The sequence below is a fragment of the Silene latifolia genome, unplaced genomic scaffold (assembly GCF_048544455.1).
Source record: "Silene latifolia isolate original U9 population unplaced genomic scaffold, ASM4854445v1 scaffold_158, whole genome shotgun sequence".
NCBI classification, from domain to species: domain Eukaryota; kingdom Viridiplantae; phylum Streptophyta; class Magnoliopsida; order Caryophyllales; family Caryophyllaceae; genus Silene; species Silene latifolia.
In genome coordinates, this window is record NW_027413142.1 from 563,484 (window position 1) to 582,859 (window position 19,376).

Sequence of the window (19,376 nt, forward strand, 5' to 3'; positions counted from 1 at the left end):
GATACTTTGATAATGTTATGGGCCAAATAAGATATGTTACCTTTGATGTGAATCGTCCGTTTTAGGTAAGTGTTACCTTTGATGTGAATCCGAGGAAGTATAATAACTTAAGTGGAACCGTAGCCTCCGGCCCTCCACTATTCAGTCTACTGTACGGCTGTACCGAGCCATTGACCCGTCAAAATCTCATTGAAGACAACACGTATTCGTTACTTGGGAGTGACGGATACCATTTTCTCTCACAAATGACCCAAATAGAGGGGAGAGGGAAGCACATAGGGTACCCCACCTTATCCCCCTATTTATTTTGTGAGTGGCATTACCCGTCACTTGCTCCGACCCGTCTTTAACAAGACTAACTGCTTAAATTTTGTCCAAAGGACAAAGGTGATAGTGTGATACAGTAATTAGTAATGGCCATGGTCTTGACATATAAATTTTAAGCCACCGTATAAAATCAACCCAAAATTTTGTTTAAGAATTAAGATGATATATTCGTTGTAAGTTTAGGACGAGTCGAGTATCACATAATATAAAAATAAAAGCAAAATGTATTGAGATTAACAAAAAATTTGTCTTATCTAAGTAAGTTGAGTGAAATATATCCGTCTTAAGGAAGACCTATGGTAAAATCAAATACGCTAGTCTGGAAATTTTATATTCCCAATTTTCCACTCTTTGTTAGAAATTTCGTTAAGATGCTTTTGTTTCTTCACCCATAAGTAATCATTAATCTATATTCTATATATATTGTGGTCATTCCACTTAATTTTAACAAACTTTTTTTTATTGGGATACAAGTGAAAATGACAGTTTAATTAATCATGAGAAGACATTACACACGATAATCGCAATCACAAATTCTCATTATAGACGAACACTATCCGTCTATACGTATAGACGGATACCACTTCCCCTCACAAAATACCATTTGTCATAGAGTGGGAAGCACATGGGGGTGCCCCACCTTGCCGCCCTACCCATTTTATTAGAGGTCTTTACCCGTCTATTCGCCCCACCCGTCTATACTAAGACCTATTGAATCCCAATTAGCGTATTCTTAATCGTTTCCATATTTCAACATCTGTTTATGTCTTAGTCTAGTGGTTAAGACGGAGGTATTGTGGACAATAGGTCTCAGGTTCGAATCCATACGCGTCTTAATTCTTAATTGAAATGCATCAAGTATTAACCCTACATTGATAGATGAAACAAGTTTAAGAAATTTCCTGGCACTACTTTTCGTCTCATTGTTTTTTTTTTTTTGGTGTAAACCGGGTGTCCACCGTCGACAACAGTGTATATCCCCTCGCCGCGGGTGCTCTCACGAAGAGGTAAACGGCTGGCCAAAGAGTTTGCTCCATTCCCATGAGCAGGGATCGAACCCCTGACCTCATGGTTAAGGGATGAGGTGAGCAACCACCACACCAAACCCATTTGGTTTTTTCGTCTCATACTGTCATAAAGATTAGAGGCTGGTCATTCAGAAGTTGAGCACAATTCATTACAATTAGGCCAACCCTGAGATTGTTTCATCTCATCCATTGCACCATCGCCATTTTTGAAGGCCAACCATTTCCGAACCAACTAAACAAAATTAGCTGTTCGGATCACAGTTGACAAAAGGGGAATTAATGTCAAAAAATCCTCCAAATAAAAATGTTATACAGTACATTACAGCAGCATCCTGCGCAATAATTTAAACTGTTACAAGCACACTAATCCTGCAGAGGCGGCCTAGTTTTCTCACCGGAATATTATACAGTCAATAAATTACAGCTACTTGTAAAGATACACTAACCAACATGAAACACAGTTAAAAGTTAATGCTACTATCTATTTCCACTTTCCCTCGTAAGGGGAAAGAGGGCAAAAGGAGGGAAAGCATGGTAATTACATCCTATTACACCATTTGTCTACCCTCTCCTACTAAATCAGGCTTCGTCCTTTTCAGCATCCTCCTCGTCTTCCACTTCATCATCGGCTTATTTTTTGAGTTCATCCTGTATCATAATCTTGATTGCTGACTTTTTGGGTGCAAGATCTGTACTAAACTGCTTGGCTGCAATATTTGCAAAATTAACGTTATTAATACAACAAATGTAAACATTGCCTTAACCATTTAGAAGCTTGTGTTTTTCCCAAAATTTAGCTTGTGTTTGAAGAATTTTTTATTTGGCTCAGTTATAAGACATGCGGAAAAATGGTTTCCTCAACGGCTCAACCCCAATTTGCTAACCAAACAAGGGAAAATGAAATTGTTTCCTTTCTTTCCCTCCCCTTGCAAACCCCCACATCCAAATGAAAGGTTAAGCTGTGAATGTCGGAATGGCAAGTATAGGATGGAAGCATAAAGTGTCTTGTATGATCAATAGACTCATCTAACACGTAAGACCGTGATATAAGTATTTGTGTGTAAGACGTCATCCCATGCAACTATGCAAGTGATTATATTTCAGTGAGCAAGTTTGCCATACATAGAATGATAAAGGAAAGAGGACGTACCAAGCTGCTTCAGAATATCTGTGAAAGTTGCCTGTAGGGAGTTCGAGAAGACAATCAAATTTTAGTACAAGCTAAAATATTAAGATGCTAGGCATATTGAATGTCAGGACTCAGGATGCATGAAAGTGATAATGATGTTGGATTCTCACCGTATTGAAGTCAACTTCTTTAAGAATATCACATATTGCCTGCCTTAGTTCATCATCACTCGGCTTTGATTTATCTTCTTTTGGCTTCTCCTTTGCTTTCACAGCCTTTGGACCTTCAGAAGAACACATAGCAAAACTAAGTAAAGGACGGACAACCAGAAAGAAACAGTTGCTCTGACTTCTACTGTAATATGATATTATGATGCAGTAATTTTACAAAAAACAGCTACAGGATTTTTTTATTCAATTTCATAATTTTCTCCTTAATACGTAGTTGCTTTTTACAAAAGATAGGCGAAAATTGATTTAGGAGAGCCCTCATAAGAGATGATATTTTGAAGAACATTCAACCATGGAACCTGAATATAGATACTCGCTGTCATTTTAAAAGCATTGACCAATATGATGCTCGAGTGCAAATACTTACCAGACTTTTCAGCATCCTCCTCGTCTTCCTCTTCATCATCATCGCCGTCATCAGCTTCATCAGCTAATTTTGCGAGTTCATCCTGTATCATAATCTTGATTGCTGACTTTTTGGGTGCAAGATCTGTACTGAACTGCTTGGCTGCAGTATTCCCAAATTCGCGTTAGTAACACGACGCATGTTAACCATTCAGATATAAAAGTAAGTAGGTGGGGAACCTTGGGCGTTTTTTCCTCCAAAATTAGCTCATGTTTGACGAATTTTTTATTCGGCTTATAAGACATGAGGGAAAATAGATACCTCAACCCCCATTTGCTATCCAAACAAGGGAGATTGAAATTTTTTCATCGCTTTCCCTCCCCTCACACTTAAATGAAAAGTTAAGATGCGGATGTCGAAATGGCAAGCATAGGATGTCAAAATGGCAAGTATAGGATGGACGCCTGAACTGTCTTGTATGAGATAATCTCAGATATGAGAGCAACCCAAATATTTATGCATTCTGCATTTAATTGTATAATCAATCGACTCATCTAACAAGACCATCATATAAGTTTTTGAGTCATACGTAAGAGGTCATCTCATGTAAGTGGTTGTTAGGGCTGGGCACCCGTCCAAAACAGGACCGGAATCGTCAAAAATCTCGGACCGGATTATAAAAATTTCGGATCGGGACCGGACCAGAAAAATTCCAGTCCAAGACCGGACCGGACCGGACCGGAATTAATTTTACATACCCACTTTTTCAAATTCCGGTCCATAAATCCGGACTGGTTGGACCGGATTGGACCGGTTTAAGTAGGTCTTCAATGTATTTTAAATTAATATTTTAAGGAAAAAAATAAAATAAAAATAATTCTGGATGTTGCGCACTCCTAGTGGTTGTATTTCAGTGACCAGGTTTGCCATACATAGAATGATAAAGGAAAGAGGACGTACCAAGTTGCATCAGAATATCTGTGAACGTTGCCTGTAGGGAGTTCCAGATGAGAATCAAATTTTAGTATCAGCTAAATATGACAATGCTAGGCACATTGAATATTGTCTAAAGGGATGCATGAAAGCAACAATGATGTTGGATTCTCACCGTGTTGAAATCAACTTCTTTAAGAATATCACATATTGCCTGCCTTAGTTCATTATCACTCGGCTTTGATTTATCTTCTTTTGGCTTCTCCTTTGCTTTCACAGTCTTTGGACCTTAAGAAGAACACATAGCAAATCTAAGTACAGGAAGGATGACCAGAAAGAAATAGTTGCTCCGACTTCTATAATAATACTATTTGTCTATGATACAATAATTTTACAGAAAGAAACTCCAGACTTTTTTTATTCAATTTCAAAATTTCTTACTTAAAATGACTTTTCCTGAGTAGTTTTTACAAACGAATAGAAAAAAATGGATTTAGGACATACAACCATGCAACCTGAAATATAGATACTCTTGACGTTTTTAAAGCATTGAAGCTCAAGTTCAAATACTTACCAGACTTTTCCTTTGTGCTCGATTTCTTCGAAGCTGTTGATGACTTCTCCTTTTTTGTCTCCTCATTTTTCTTCTTTCTTGAGAAAACATTGGGAGTTATGTCATCGCCCTCACAAATTTGAATTGATCAATCAGAAAACTCCAAGATGCTCTTGAGAATTAGAATTTTAAGTTTTTAACGGAAAGAGTAGTCTTAAACGAGCAGAAAATACAACAGCTACGGGAAAATAAGGGGGTACCTTTGCAGACTCTTTGGATGATGATGGGGGAGATGCAGCTTCTATGGCAGAGGAAGGCCTCTTGCGTTTTCTGCCCTGAAAAATGATTAATGCAGATTGTAAATGTCTCTTAACCAAGGAACATTAAAAATGTAAACATAGCAAATGCACATCTGCTAGCTTTGAGTCAAACCTGATCTTGATCTGCAAGTACAACGTTTTCAGTTGTAGCATGGGGAGCTACCAAAAAGTCCAGCAGCTTGGTGACAATATCCTCCTGCACAGCACAATATGACAAGTACAACGTTTTCAGTCGTCTTGTTAAGTGGTCAACAAAAACAGAAAGGAGGGACAGGGCAGAATACAAGTTAACACAATCATAGTTTTCAAGGCTTCGTACAAATTATACACAATACAGTCCATTAGAATTAAGCACAACGGTTTACTAAACAGGGGTGATGTTGAATTTTGGAAGGAGACAGGCAGACTAGTATTCTGTGTGCACATAAATGATCACTGGCCTGAGAGGGCGTTTTCGAAAGACTTTTTATAATAGAAAACATAGAAACAAATAATTTAAACAAATTTTTTTTTTATCAGAAGTTAGAAAAGAATACAAGAATCTATAATGGGCGTACCTTTCTAGAGGTAGCCGTAGTAATTGGGATGTCAAGCACATCACAGATTTCCATCAATTTCTCTTTGACCAACTTGTCAAATTTCTCCTTTACTTTCAGCCTTTGCTTCTCCTGCAACAGAACTAGAAAACTTACCCACAAAGACCAAATACAAGGTGTGGCAGCGGTTAAAAGATATAGATATGAATATGGAATTTGTACCGAGTCTAACATTCCTTTCTGGAGAAGACACAAATGGAGACTTCAACGACAATAGTAGCGGTAGAGGGTGGTTTATGAAGTACTTAATGCGATATTCAATGACATTTCCAAAAATAATGAAGGTCAACACGGCTAATTAGACGCGCATATCTGAGTGACTAGACACTCAAAATTATATAAATGTCAAAAAATAAACGTCTACTACTATGGCAATGCTGACGATCTCACAGGAAAAGAATATCGACAACGTTATCCTCTCCTTTAAGGAATTTTGTAGTTACTTTGCAAACAGGAGAAAGAAACTGAAACATAGAGCATACGCACATCTTCAGAATTCAGGTTTGCACAACAACAACATCAGAGCCTTAATCCCAAAATGATTCGGGGTCCACTTTTCCAACATCAGAGCCTTCAGAAATCAGGTTTGCACAAATTACAATAAAACCACCTTGAGAAAATAACTCCCTCCATTTTATTGAATTAGCCCATTGACCCACTTTTCCCCTCACAAAGGTGCTAATTCAATAAAATGGAGGGAGTGGTTATTAAAAGGCATCATTCAGAAAGCAACGCACAAATATGCACACCGCTACGTTAGACACGAAAGAAGCCAACGGCTGGAAGGCAACATTTCAATCTGTTGTATACCATATGTATCTAATATTTCTTGTGGGAGAGTAAAGACGATGTTAAAGTTGTACCTCATTTCCATGCCACACAAAGCCAGAAAACCGTGATATATTATGCTTCACCTGACGAGCCTGCAGCAAGAACAAGCCAAACATTTCAGATCACGATGATAAAGTGCTTATATTGCAGTATAGCAAAACTTAGGAAAAACAACAAACATTCTTTAGTTACATTTGGTAAAGCAATGTGAGGGTGGCACAAAGATTTGCAAACATTACAACAGAATAGAGATGAGGTAAATCAAGGCTGATACACTATAGCCCATATCATGCTGCATCAACACGAAACATTGGATTTCACTCACTTATCCTTCAAGAAATAACATGGGGTACGTTCGGACCACCCGATCAAGCACAACCACGCAAATTAAACAAAAAAAAAGTGTGCACACTGAGGGAAGGAATGTATAATAACACAGCAACATATACTGTATGATGATAAATCTATTGGACACACCTTTCCTCTCCTCCCATACAGGATCATATGAAGCATCTTGAATATTTCATAATTTTTCTTCCTTGAGAGCTTGTATGCAACTGCAAATCAAACAATGTTAGACCAGCAGCAAAATATCACAACTCCAAACACATCATCATCCGTGCACGATGAAAATAAATAACAAGTTAGCAAAAAAATGACAACAGTCAAAAGTGCGGATACTATATTAGAGCATTTGTCAAATACTCAAGCTTATAGTACCGTCTATAGTCTTATACGCACTTGCTTACCATGTGTGAGAATTTTGATATTATTTCCAAAGAAATACATAAATAAATCGAACAAGAGCGGTTATGTATAAACTCATTAAGCAGTACAAACAAACATGCAAACAAGAATGGTGGCAAACCTCCGTCCAAAAAATAGTTCTATGCCAACAAGACTTTGTGTTTTACTAGAGATGAAATTCCGGTTGTTAGAGAATGCTATTTTCCAACTGATAAATGCCCACCAACCCGCGCATGGAAACAAACCGCTGTTTGAAACATTCACATCGGCAAGAACTAGGGTGAAAGCCTGATGATGTGTAGATATTCATTATCTATCAATATTAGCAGTTTAGCATTGATGGGCTAGGATATCCTCCACAAAACCTTTCTGTGACAGAGTGATCAAGGTTTTGAAAGTTACTGGCTTACTGCCATAGTGTCACGGTCCGCTACTTTTGCCGGACCGTGGCGCGCACCCTTGCCCCTTCTCAAGGCAAGATGCAAGCGACAAGGCTCTTCGTACTAGTGAGGGATCGCCCACTAGCACGATACTCGGGTCTCGGGGTGTGAGTCGGGATCCTAGTGTCGATCCCACAAACACGGCTTGTTAGTAAAGTGAAGGCTAAGAGTCGTTCACAACAAAGCAACAATAAGCAATACGAAGGCACAAGGTAGGAAGTAGATTTTCATTCACAAGTACTCCCTAAAGAGGGAAATTTGATATTTACATCCTGGTAGCAGGAAACATTGATTTTACAAGTTTAGTTCAGAATAGCGATATACCTATTTATGGAAACCTATTCTAAAACTACTAAGAAAATACTTACTACAAATGTACAAGGAAAATGAAATTACATAAGCATAAAATAAATCTAAGGGCTCAAGTGTGCGGATCGTCACACTTTCCCCACCTAATGTCTGTTGCCGCCCTCGGCAACACAAAAATCTTGAACGGTGCTTCAGTGAGACATCCTCGGTGAGCTCGATTTGTCCATGCGGTGTTGGGGATTGGCTTGTACAACTCGGCTTGAATGTGCGCATCGTCCCAAACAATGATCGGCCTCTTCGTCCCTTCAAGGATAGGTGGAGTTCCTTGACATAGAAGTGCCGAACATCATGTTCTCCAAGTCCACCACGTGCTCCTTGTCTCTCGGGAACGCCCATTTTGCCGCTGCTTGAAAAGTGCTCTCTCGGGCTTTCTCCAATCGGCCCCAACGGACCTTCGTCTTGTCTCTCGTCACTTCAAAGACTGCATTCAAGGGAATGTGAGTCCTCCGGGACGCCGAATCAACATTTCGGCGCGGTCCCCGATGGTACGAGGCCTTCTCTCTTGGGTCGACCGACCGCAAACCAGACGTCGATTCGAAGACATCGACGCGGCCCCTGATGGTACGAGGCCTTATCTCTTGGGTCGACCGACCCGTAAACCAGGACGTCGATTCAAGCACATCGACGCGCCCCCGATGGTACGAGGCCTACTTCTTTGGGCATCTCGCCTCATTGTCTACTCCTCGGTGAGGGGGTAGACTCTTCTTTCGTCCCCCGGGCCACTTAGCATCGTAGTTAGCCTGGGTCTTGTTCGCCCTCGGCTCCACCGAACCTTTAGGCATTCTCCAAGGTCGCATCCCTTGTTTCGGCATCGGTATCACCCTCATAGCCGAAATTCGATCTTCGCCCCTTGTCTTCGTCGCTAACTACCGTATTCACTACGATAGACCCCATTAGTAGCATCGATCCATCACTTGGTTTCAATACTACCAATGCTTTCGAAAGAAGCGCATCCCGAGTACTAACTTGAAGTCATCCAAATGAACGGTGGTGAAGTCGAGCTCCCCGCCCACTCACCCACTTGAACCGCGACCTTCTTAGCCACTCCTTGGACGCGTCTCATTTTCCCGTTGACCGCTTCAGTATTTGTTAGCATCCCGCGAACTAGCCCCAACCGATCCGCTTCCTCTTTCGTAACAAAGTTATGGGAGGCGCCCGAGTCGATCAAGGCTCGTGCTTGCTTCCCATTCACCATCAAGTCCACGTACATGAGCCCGTTGGATTTCTTGGCGGAGGAATCTTCGTATTTCCCCATCGCGCTAATCCGTTGGAGTGAGCCCATCCGTGGTTGGTCTTCACCATCACTCGAGTCTTCGTTACACTCTTGGTGATAGTCGGCCAACGCCCCATCAAGACGTTCTTGAGCCCCTTTCGGCATCTCCTTGAACATGGCATTGAACTCCGCTTTGCTCGGACAATCGGCCATCTTGTGAGGACCCTTGCACACAAAACACGCGAACGGTCTCTTCGTCGTGGAAGCGAGAGAGTTTCCCGCCTTAGAAGACGAGCTTGAGGGCGAGTTTGTAGTGCTCGCCGATTGGCCTTGACTTCCTTGCGAGCGGAACCGATCGTTCCCAATCGAAATGGCATTTGTTTTGTGGCCTTTGTCCATTGTACCCACTTTGTGATGCACCCATATTCCCCGTTGGTGCCACAACTCTTGGTGCCTCTCGCTCTCCGTGAAAGTCGAGTAGGCGCTCCGCAACCGAAATGGCCGAAGACAGAGTTTTGGGATTACGCCTCATGACCTCTTGTTGTGCCCACCTCTTCAACCCGTCAATGAACTCGAATGTCCTATCCGTCTCGGACATTTCGCTAATCTCGAGCATGCACGCCGAGAATTCCCTCACATATTCTCGGATTGATTTGGTGTGCTTGATTTCCTTCAACTTCTTCCGAGCAACAAACTCCGTGTTCTCGGGGTAGAAGTGATCCTTCAAGATCCTCTTGAAGTCGGCCCACGATGTCACCGTAATCGTGCCCGCATCGATTTCCTTGTACCTAGCCCTCCACCACATCTTGGCATCGTCGACTAGATACATGCTTGCCGTGACAACTTCCGCGTCTTCGTCGAGCCCACTTACTCGGAAGTATTGCTCCATATCGAAGATAAAGTTATCCACCGCTTTCGAATCCCTCGCCCCATCGTAGGCACGAGGTGGAGGTGCCTTCACCTTATGGCTCCCCACAGATTTCCGTCGTATCGCCACCGCTTTCACGAGCGTGGCGCAAGTGTTCTCTAACATCTCGACCTTTCGATGCAGATGATTGATCTCTTCCTCCCGATCGTCGGGGATCGCACCACCGATCGCTTGGATGCGGGTATCCATCCCGTCTACCTTCGTCTCAAGGTCACAAACCGTCTTTTGCAACTCCTCGAGGCTCGCGGCCATCCGCATCACGATGTCCTCGAGTTTGGGAAGCTTAACGTCGATTGTGTCCTCTAAGGCATCCACTCGGTCCTCGATTGTTTCGCCCATTTTCTCGATCTTGATGAACAAATGCGGCTTGCAGACGCCCGTCCGAAGACCGGGCTCTGATACCAAATGTCACGGTCCGCTACTTTTGCCGGACCGTGGCGCGCACCCTTGCCCCTTCTCAAGGCAAGATGCAAGCGACAAGGCTCTTCGTACTAGTGAGGGATCGCCCACTAGCACGATACTCGGGTCTCGGGGTGTGAGTCGGGATCCTAGTGTCGATCCCACAAACACGGCTTGTTAGTAAAGTGAAGGCTAAGAGTCGTTCACAACAAAGCAACAATAAGCAATACGAAGGCACAAGGTAGGAAGTAGATTTTCATTCACTAGTACTCCCTAAAGAGGGAAATTTGATATTTACATCCTGGTAGCAGGAAACATTGATTTTACAAGTTTAGTTCAGAATAGCGATATACCTATTTATGGAAACCTATTCTAAAACTACTAAGAAAATACTTACTACAAATGTACAAGGAAAATGAAATTACATAAGCATAAAATAAATCTAAGGGCTCAAGTGTGCGGATCGTCACACATAGCATATTGAGGCTGTAATGGCCGCAACTACAGCGCATCGAACGAGGAAAAACCACACTGACTGATCCCCTTAGGCCCATATCAGTCAAAAAACAAAGACTTCATCACTATGGCACTAACTACTTTATGTAATATGCTGACGGAAATAGCAAATCTCAAACTGACTGTAAACAAGATATCAAGGCAAATTCAATCAAACCTACTACGAGGTACATAAATGCTAAATCTTCATTTAGCGCAAAATCACATGAGATAACTCTAAATGGAAACAAAGTAAAAGATGGAATCTTCGTTATCAACTGGAAATCAAATGTAAGGAATACAACGCGTTAATTTCCGAAAAAAGAAAAGAAACTTCCGCTATAGAGATAGCTTTCATCCTCTCTTTATGACACTCATATTAAGCCATCGTTGCCCATTCAGCTAAGGAGATAAGAAGTGCACTCAGAAATAGAGGCAGCCACTCAGCAGGACAAGATAAAGAAAGTTCATACTTAAACAACTATGAGTATCTCACAAAAATAGCATAAACGAACATGAAATGCTTCAAAAAAGAACCATTCATACACATGAACAGACAAGGAGCAAACTGTACCATTGGGTATTTCTTTCAGCGGCGTGCCTTGGCCCTGCAAAATCAAGCTGGCACATTAGCTAAAACTCCAAATTGCCAGCATGTCAAAAAAGGAAACATGAATGAATATAGTCAATCTGCATAGGCACCTTCTCAATGTGATATTCCTTAGAGGCATCTTTCTCAATTGTCCCAACTAGCCTCTCAACTGATTTCCCTTCAAGTACTGGACGGTCAAAAGTAGGAGTCCTAGGTTCCGGCTCCTTTTCAACAACTTTTTTCTTTTGGTTCAGATCTTCCTTTTTAGGGCGTGCAGCCCTTTTTCTCTTTCCTTTCAAACCTTTTTTTTTCTGAATTGGTTGTTGCTTTTTTCTCTTTTTTCGGTTCAGTATATTTTCGACAGCTGTTTCCGCAGCAAATATAGACATTTTTTTCACCTACATCATGAAGACCATCAAATACCTCTCCAGAAGAACATTAGCCGTACATTACCAGTGTATATTGCCATTACTGATGCAAAAAGGCGACAATGGCACTAACAAATGTTGTGAACTACTGAACTGTAGTTTACGTTACCTCCAACTTATCTTCCTTTGCCCTGTGGTTTCGGGGCAGAACGCGAAATTCCTCAGTTAGCCGCATACATTCTTGAACATTTTCAGGCGATACAAAATCAAGCGCAACTTTGATGCAGGACTGTACAAACACAAAAATTCAATCAAGAACAATAACAACGATCTTTTTAAGATAATAATAAGTAATAACTGACACGTTTCCAGAAAAAGTTTGATTTTTGCCGAAGATGAATAGAAATATTTTTTTCATTTGCAATTGAGCCAAAAACTTGTTATTCTAAAGCTTTTGATTTTTGCCGAAGATAATAATAACTGACTCGCTAAGTTGTATGCCTTTTCTGTTTAAGGTGAAATAGCAGTCAGTCAATGCAAATCATGATGCATTTTGTATTGTCTTTTGGAAACAGTCTCTGAGGTTGTATACATCAGACGTCCTTATCTTGTCATAGGCGAGAGCCATCGAGGCCCTAGGTTAATTGCCGTTGATTTACTGTTATTTAAACCCTCATCACGCTACAACACCACCATATCTAAATCTCACTTGTACGAGAACAAACGATCGTTAGTACACTGAGAAAGACCATGCTTACCTTCAAGTTTCTAACTTGATGAGGACACCCAGCAGGTATGAAGACCGCTTCTCCAAGCTTTTGAATGAATGTCCACGGCTCAATTCCTAACATGAAGCATTTGGGAGTAAAATTCCCCAGGTTGGGCAAAACCTTCATAGTAATGTCTTTCTGTAATAGTGTATACTTACCGTATTCCTCCTTCAGTTTCCTTTTGTGTTCTTCATACAGGTAGAATGACTGATCATGAATAGGGTGAATGACCTAGACACGAGATTGTCAGCCACTCAAGCAATCAAGGGTTCACAAAATTGCCACAATTCCTGTTTGACATACTAAAAAGTAACTAACAAACTACCTGCTTTAGTGGATCGCATTGAATGTGCCTGAACTCACGATAATGAGCCTTCAAATACTCTTGTAGCTTAGGGGCATCTTCTCTTCGGAAAATATCCCAAAGAGCTCCTCCACTGTCCTGGTCAGAACCTTCCACTTCTGTAGATCGAGTAACAGTCTCATCATCTGTCACCTCTCTACTATCCTTGTCAGAACCTTCTGCTTTGGTCTCACACAGCACATCAGATACTTGTTCGGTAGCTTGATTTCCCAGTTTAGACAAGTCTGCCGACTTACTTCCGTTCCCATGTTCACTAAAACTTTCAAGCATACTTTTACCTTTAGAATCACTAATACACTTCCCGGTGTTCTCATGATCAGCAGTTACATGACCATCATGATTCATCTGTTTGTTTTCACTAGACTTGCTATTTTCAGAGAAGTCTTTACAAAAGAAATCCTTCTGATCTTGAGCATAGTGTTCTTTTTTCAATTTAGAAATAGCCTCGAGTTTCTTAGGTTCCACAGTAACTTCAGCAGTATGTGTCAATATATTGACCTAGATTAACACAACATAAAAGATATATATTAAGCACAAAAAAACGCCACATAAAATCACAGAATTCACAGAAAACATTTTAACCCCGAAATACAAATGCAGTCTGTAGTCACTACTCTCTAGCCATTGACCAACCACAAAATGCAAAATAATTCTAGATTAGACAAGTCTAACTTCAGCATTAAAATTGAAGTCTGTACAAAATGCAAGAAAAAATGCTGGAAACTACAAACAAGAAATTGAAAAGATGAAGACTTGTTTGTCCATGCGAACAAATGGGAAGAATAAAAACCATTAGAATAAAGAAACTCTGTTTCAGGGACAAAGACACTTCAGTAAATTCACAGTAAGAATTCTTTTTCTTCTTTTTTGCTCCATTACGTATCCTTGGAGGACATAGATTGATATTTAGGCTAAATCAAAATCACACTGAAGTCCTGAGCAACCCACGACTATTCGAAGATACATTAATTAGGATTGTTTGCAAAACATACACACTCAGAAATCTAATTGATAAACTTGTCCTAATAATCAGAAAAAAAAAGATACAAGGCAGTTTTGCTATGACACAATTCTACTTTTAGCAAGCAGACAAAAGAACAGAAGTTTAATGGATGATATGAGTATACCGCATCAGACATAACATAATGAAGCTTTGTAACTGAGTCCCCACGACCCAACTCTTGTTGAAACCCATATGCAATACAAGTTTTTGGGCCCAGGTCTGGCTTTAGGTAATTTTCAGGCAACAAGGCAGCTAAGTTCAGAACACCATCCCTGGGATGTGTATATTCTTTGTATGGCAATGCTCTAATGAATTCAGCGCCATGGCGCGGCAAATGCTCCTCAAACAGAACATCGGGTGGCCAATCTTTCAATTTTAATATGACAGGCCAATTGTGACTGTCAAATTCTCCACTTGTATACGAGGTAAAAAATGTGCGCACATTAACATCAATCTACATCAGATTAAACACTGTGTCAGTAACAGGTGTACAGATCAGAAGGCAGACAACGAACAAACAATAAAATTTTAATTTCAAAGGTGAAATAGATGCAAAGGGGCATGCAAATCTTGAGAGAAGTTTGTTTAGAAATTGACAGCATTGGGCCATGATTATAACAAACAACACTGCAAGTACGCAACTTGAATCAAACAGAAACCAGTAATCTATAAAAGAACTAAATGATCTGCCTAAGTTTCGGAAATTCATAATAAAGTGAGCATCAATCCTGCAAGCAGTAGCAAACATGCAATTGTAGACAATCGGTCACAGCATAAGCTAAAAAGAAATCAATAACAGTAGAATATATGCAATTTACGAATGAACTATAAGAAAATACTTCCTCTGAACCATTTGATTAAATACTATTGCTTCATGCACAAAGTTTAGGTGAGTCAAACTAAGTAGAATAAGAGACTATTCAATAAAGTAAATTACCTAATTACCATTGTAAAGCATGTAGGGCCAATAAAAATGGTGTACATCATGAGAAAATAGAAAGGTGTCTTGGTATTGCAAAAAGTTATCCCAGCTATCCAAACGATTCTATCCATCCCTTATTTGAAGTCAAGGATGCAATATTTTGACCGTGAAAAGTCATAATGGGTAGAATCATTTGGATAGGAGGGAGCACTAGAATGAAACCTAAAATAAAAACGTATTCAATTAAATGGATTGCCCCAAATTGGAAAACGTATACAATCAAACAGATCAGAGGAAGTACTATGCAAAATAAAGTAAGTGCTGTTACCTGATACCAATCCAAACAATCAACAGCTTCCACTTCAAGTAGAGTGTCATAGTTGGTGTTCTTAATTTGACGAACAGCACGCCACATGACAAGTGGTTCCCAACTTAAACCAGGTGTAGTCTCAAGAACACTTCGGACAATTACTGGTTTTCCACGGGCCCAATGATGCTGGAATTGTTTCAGATCTCCTTGCTTAATGTCCCTGGCGTCTGGATAATACAAATAATTGTCGTTGCAACTCTCTCTAAAGGCACATTTCTGTAAATTACACCCCGAGATAACATCAAAAACTAATGAATTATTAGGAGCCTTGGGTAGACCCTCTTCTTCAGAAGAAAATACTATCTTCTCCACTTCATTCACCAAATCTGAAACTCGATTTTCAGACAAGAAAGACTTCAATACAAGAACCGGCCCGCCACACCCTTCATTTTCCACTGCTGGGCATTCTGGGCAGTGTATCCTGCCGTTTTCATCTGCTTTCCAAACAGGCTTTGCCATCTGTTTTTTATCAATGGCAACTTCAGTAGCATCATTACCTTCACTCGCACAAGCATCGTTACCTTCACTCGTTCTCTCCGATTGCACAAGCCAATCCTGGTTCATAGGTGCCCTCCTACGTCTTCTCGATTTATTAGTTTGTTGTTTATTGTGTTCTGCAGAATATGATAGTCCAAGACATCTTTCACGATGACCAGCCTCTCTTTGTGCATATTCCATGATGACTTCTTCACAATCTTGCAATTTTTCAGCACGAATTTCTCGGCAACACGTGAGACAAAGATCATATGAACAAACAGGGCAACTTCTGTGGTAATCTACAATAGATGTTCTGCAGTGGTTACTACACAACAGGTGATCAGGCCTTCGAGAGTCATTAACTTATGAAATAAAGGATCCTATAATGTAAAACGCATACCATAATATACGTTCGTCACTATCGCAAACTCCCATTGGAATGTTTACTTCACCAACTAAAACACCTACAAGCGGAAAGACCAATCCAATACAAATTCCAAGTAGTGGTCAGTTAAATATGCCAGACAGAAACCAACAACTATCAGTAGTTATAATGCCACAGACAAGGTTCTCATGAGGGCGGGAAAATGTTGGCAACGCACAGCCTCAGCCCACCACCGTTGTAATTTGCACCAATAAAATAGCTACTAACTGATTTCTAAGGTGACGCTTTGTGGATTCACAAAATGAAAGTGCATTAACTAGAACAGATTACACAGAGAAGTTACTTGGAGCTAACAACTATGGAAGTAAAAAAATTGATGTGATCTTGCATCTAATTCACAAGCATTACTCTAGACGATTGCCTGTGCTCACATTATTTCCTGATAATATTCCTAATTCGCACTAAATAAATGTCCAATAAATTTCTGAATATACATAAAAAAAAAAAAAAAAAAAAAACATTCACATCACAAGTTTGAGATGTAATCCTTTTCAGAAAAAAATAAAATAAAGATGAATTACCCTGAATCTTGGCCTCTATGTCCTTTTCGGTCATCTGCTCCAGATTGATTTGCTTCAGAAATGGTAAAATAGCCTTTAACAGATTTTTGAAATGTTCAATTTTTTCTTCATCGCAGACTTCGAAATCATCTTTCATCATTTGCTGCCACAAGTCATCCAACATGTGAAGTCCATATTAAATCATTTACAAAGGAAACAAGATACCAATTCTAACACAAGAGAACACACTTTGACAGGCCCCTCCATCCGCAAACAAGCCTTGCAGTTGCAGTTGTGATGGCAAAATGGGCAAGCCTCAGCAATTTGATCATGTGTCATTCGAGGATACCTGTTCAATATAATCAGCATAAGCAGCATATCAAAGTCTAGTGAATAGATATTTTTGCACGATTGTTCGAATCAACTTTCTATAATGACATCAGATGATGATCACGAACCAGACAAGTGCAGATGAAGGATGTTATGGCACGCTATTTATGTGTTGTAACTTGTAAGAACTTTTAACATGCATAACATAACTTCTAAATCAGTAAATTCAGAAACCTGTATCTATCTGAGTAAATGCTCTTTCCATGACTACAACATACTATTTACAATCGTTAATCAAGGAGTGGTGGTGCCGAACCATGTTGAATGAGGGGTTCAATCTTTTAACATCTTCTAACAACTAATTGCGAGGGCATACTATTGTAAAATAGTTCGTTAACTTGAAAATCAGCGTGCAGCGCCCTTGAAAACTGAAATCTAAAAATATTCCATCTGATACAAACATTTAATTTAGCTCCAAAACTAAACCCGTTACCAAACATAACTACAACAACAAGTATCAATCTTTTTTTCAAACAACACATCATAGAATCTACTTCCATCTTTGCGTATGCCATCCTGATCAACATACATTCACTAAAATAACAATAAATTACCCCGCAAAACAACAACTGCAAACAAGGTGTACAAAAACAGCAAGAAGCGCAACGAGAGACAGACCAGTTGGCTATGCAGGGATGGCAAAAGCGTTTGGTTTTGCACTTGGTGCAGCGCACCACCGGCCCACTGTCATTCCTTTGACACTGATGACACATAGTCGAATCAACCTTTATTCCCTGTCAACCATACAAAACACGTCACGGTGTCACGTTACAGTTCATTAAGAGTGTGTTTGGATAGCAAAAGTGGAGGGAAAGAGAGGGGATGGAGAAGGAGGGAAGGGTAAAGGGTCTGTTTGGATTGAGGGAATTGGAGGGAAAAGAAAAGGAGGGGAGTAGGGGATTTAAAATCCCTTGTTTGGATAGCAAATGAGAGTGGAGGGAAATGGAAGGGGAGAGATTTGGAGAGATCAAATTTCCCTCATCCAAGTCAAATTAAATTCTCTTCATAATAGGGAAGATTTGGAGGGAAATTGTATCTAAACACCCACACTCCATTCCCCCTCCCTTTCCCTTCTCTCCCTTTCCCTTCCCTCCTTCCCCCTCCCCTTCCTTTCCCTCCATTTTTGCTATCCAAACACACCCTAAGGGATGGAAGGGAAGGGAAGAGAGAATGGAGGACGCCATTTTCCCTCCAAATCTTGTCTTTGTTGGAGATGAAATAATTTGCCTTGAAGGGGGGAAATGGAGGGATTCATTTTCCCCCGCCTCAAAATCCCTCCACTTCCATTTTACTAACCAAACAAAGGATTTGTCATCCCTTCATTTCCCTCCCCTCTTTTTCCCTCCAAATCCTCCTATCTAAATCAAAAACAAGTGAACAACACAAAGGTAATTAATATACGTAGTTGAAAATACATTTTCATCAAAAACAGCAGCTCTGTCTTGCCTCTTCTTCTGGGCAAACGGGCGACACTTCTTAGACTTCTTTGGCGGAGGCGCCTCCTCCTCCTTATCCTCATCCTCATCCTCATCCTCATCCTCGTTATTCTGAGTTATGCGCGGCCTTTTCTTCTCTAAACACACGCCATTCCCAAATACCTCACCATCTTTATCTACAGCAACATCATTATTTACGGTGTCCTCTACGGCTTTTTTTCGGCCATTTTTCCTTTGATGAACTTTACCAACTTCTCGCTTATCAGAAACCCTAGCCAAATTAACACTCTTTTCTTCGTCTTGTTCTTGTTTTACATTAAATTTCTTAGAAACCCTAGAAAATTCTCCGTCTTCCGGTTCGTGTTTAACAACAACATCTAATTCCATGGATACGTCGCCATTACCAGCACCATTGATTGCGCTATTGATTTGTTCTTCAACTGGTTCAAGTTTAATATTATTGACAACTAAATCCATGGAATTGTGTACAATCTGTTCAGCAGAAGCAGTAGCTTCCATGAATAATACTATAACTGGAAGAGTAGATGTTAAAATAGAGAATTTAAATAAATAATTATGGTTTGAGTTTGAATATTTAATACTCCGTCATTTGTTGTCCTTTTTCATATTGACGGTCTTAGTGAGTTGTTATACTTTCTATTTTAAGATGAACAATTTGATCATTCACTCAATTTGTTCCACCTGTCATTTAAAAAGGAGTATGGCGAGTCAATCTGTCAACTATGAACTTGACATAACCAACCACCCTATAAAACCAAATACGGTGAATCCTCCCTCTCATCCAAACCATATTGCATTTTTTCTTGGTCAAACTCGAAAACTTTGACCTATATC

The 19,376-nt window shown here is 40.2% G+C and overlaps 1 protein-coding gene across 8 annotated transcripts; it reads right to left on the reverse strand.

Annotated features, from left to right (window-relative positions):
• Positions 1-1,630: 1,630 nt before the first annotated feature.
• On the reverse strand, positions 1,631-19,091 carry LOC141637952 (lysine-specific demethylase JMJ27-like). Of its 8 annotated transcripts, XM_074447372.1 has the most exons (25): positions 18,501-19,086; positions 17,704-17,819; positions 16,945-17,044; positions 16,717-16,858; positions 16,151-16,214; positions 15,232-16,075; positions 14,106-14,435; positions 12,940-13,476; positions 12,773-12,845; positions 12,603-12,688; positions 12,014-12,133; positions 11,587-11,874; positions 11,459-11,492; positions 6,771-6,850; positions 6,326-6,385; positions 5,424-5,534; positions 4,979-5,062; positions 4,807-4,881; positions 4,568-4,676; positions 4,169-4,281; positions 4,021-4,051; positions 3,082-3,222; positions 2,655-2,767; positions 2,506-2,536; positions 1,631-2,062 (listed from the first exon to the last, which is right to left on the reverse strand). In XM_074447372.1, the coding sequence occupies exons 1-25, from the start codon at positions 19,038-19,040 to the stop codon at positions 1,986-1,988; spliced, it is 4,299 nt and encodes a 1,432-aa protein (XP_074303473.1). In that variant the 5' UTR covers positions 19,041-19,086; the 3' UTR covers positions 1,631-1,985. The 8 variants fall into 8 exon arrangements, 6 of the variants coding, with proteins under 6 accessions (XP_074303473.1, XP_074303472.1, XP_074303474.1 ...); XM_074447371.1 differs by having other exon boundaries at positions 12,603-12,845; positions 18,501-19,085; XM_074447373.1 differs by lacking the exon at positions 16,151-16,214 and having other exon boundaries at positions 12,603-12,845; positions 15,232-16,049; positions 18,501-19,085.
• Between the last annotated feature and the right edge of the window lie 285 nt (positions 19,092-19,376).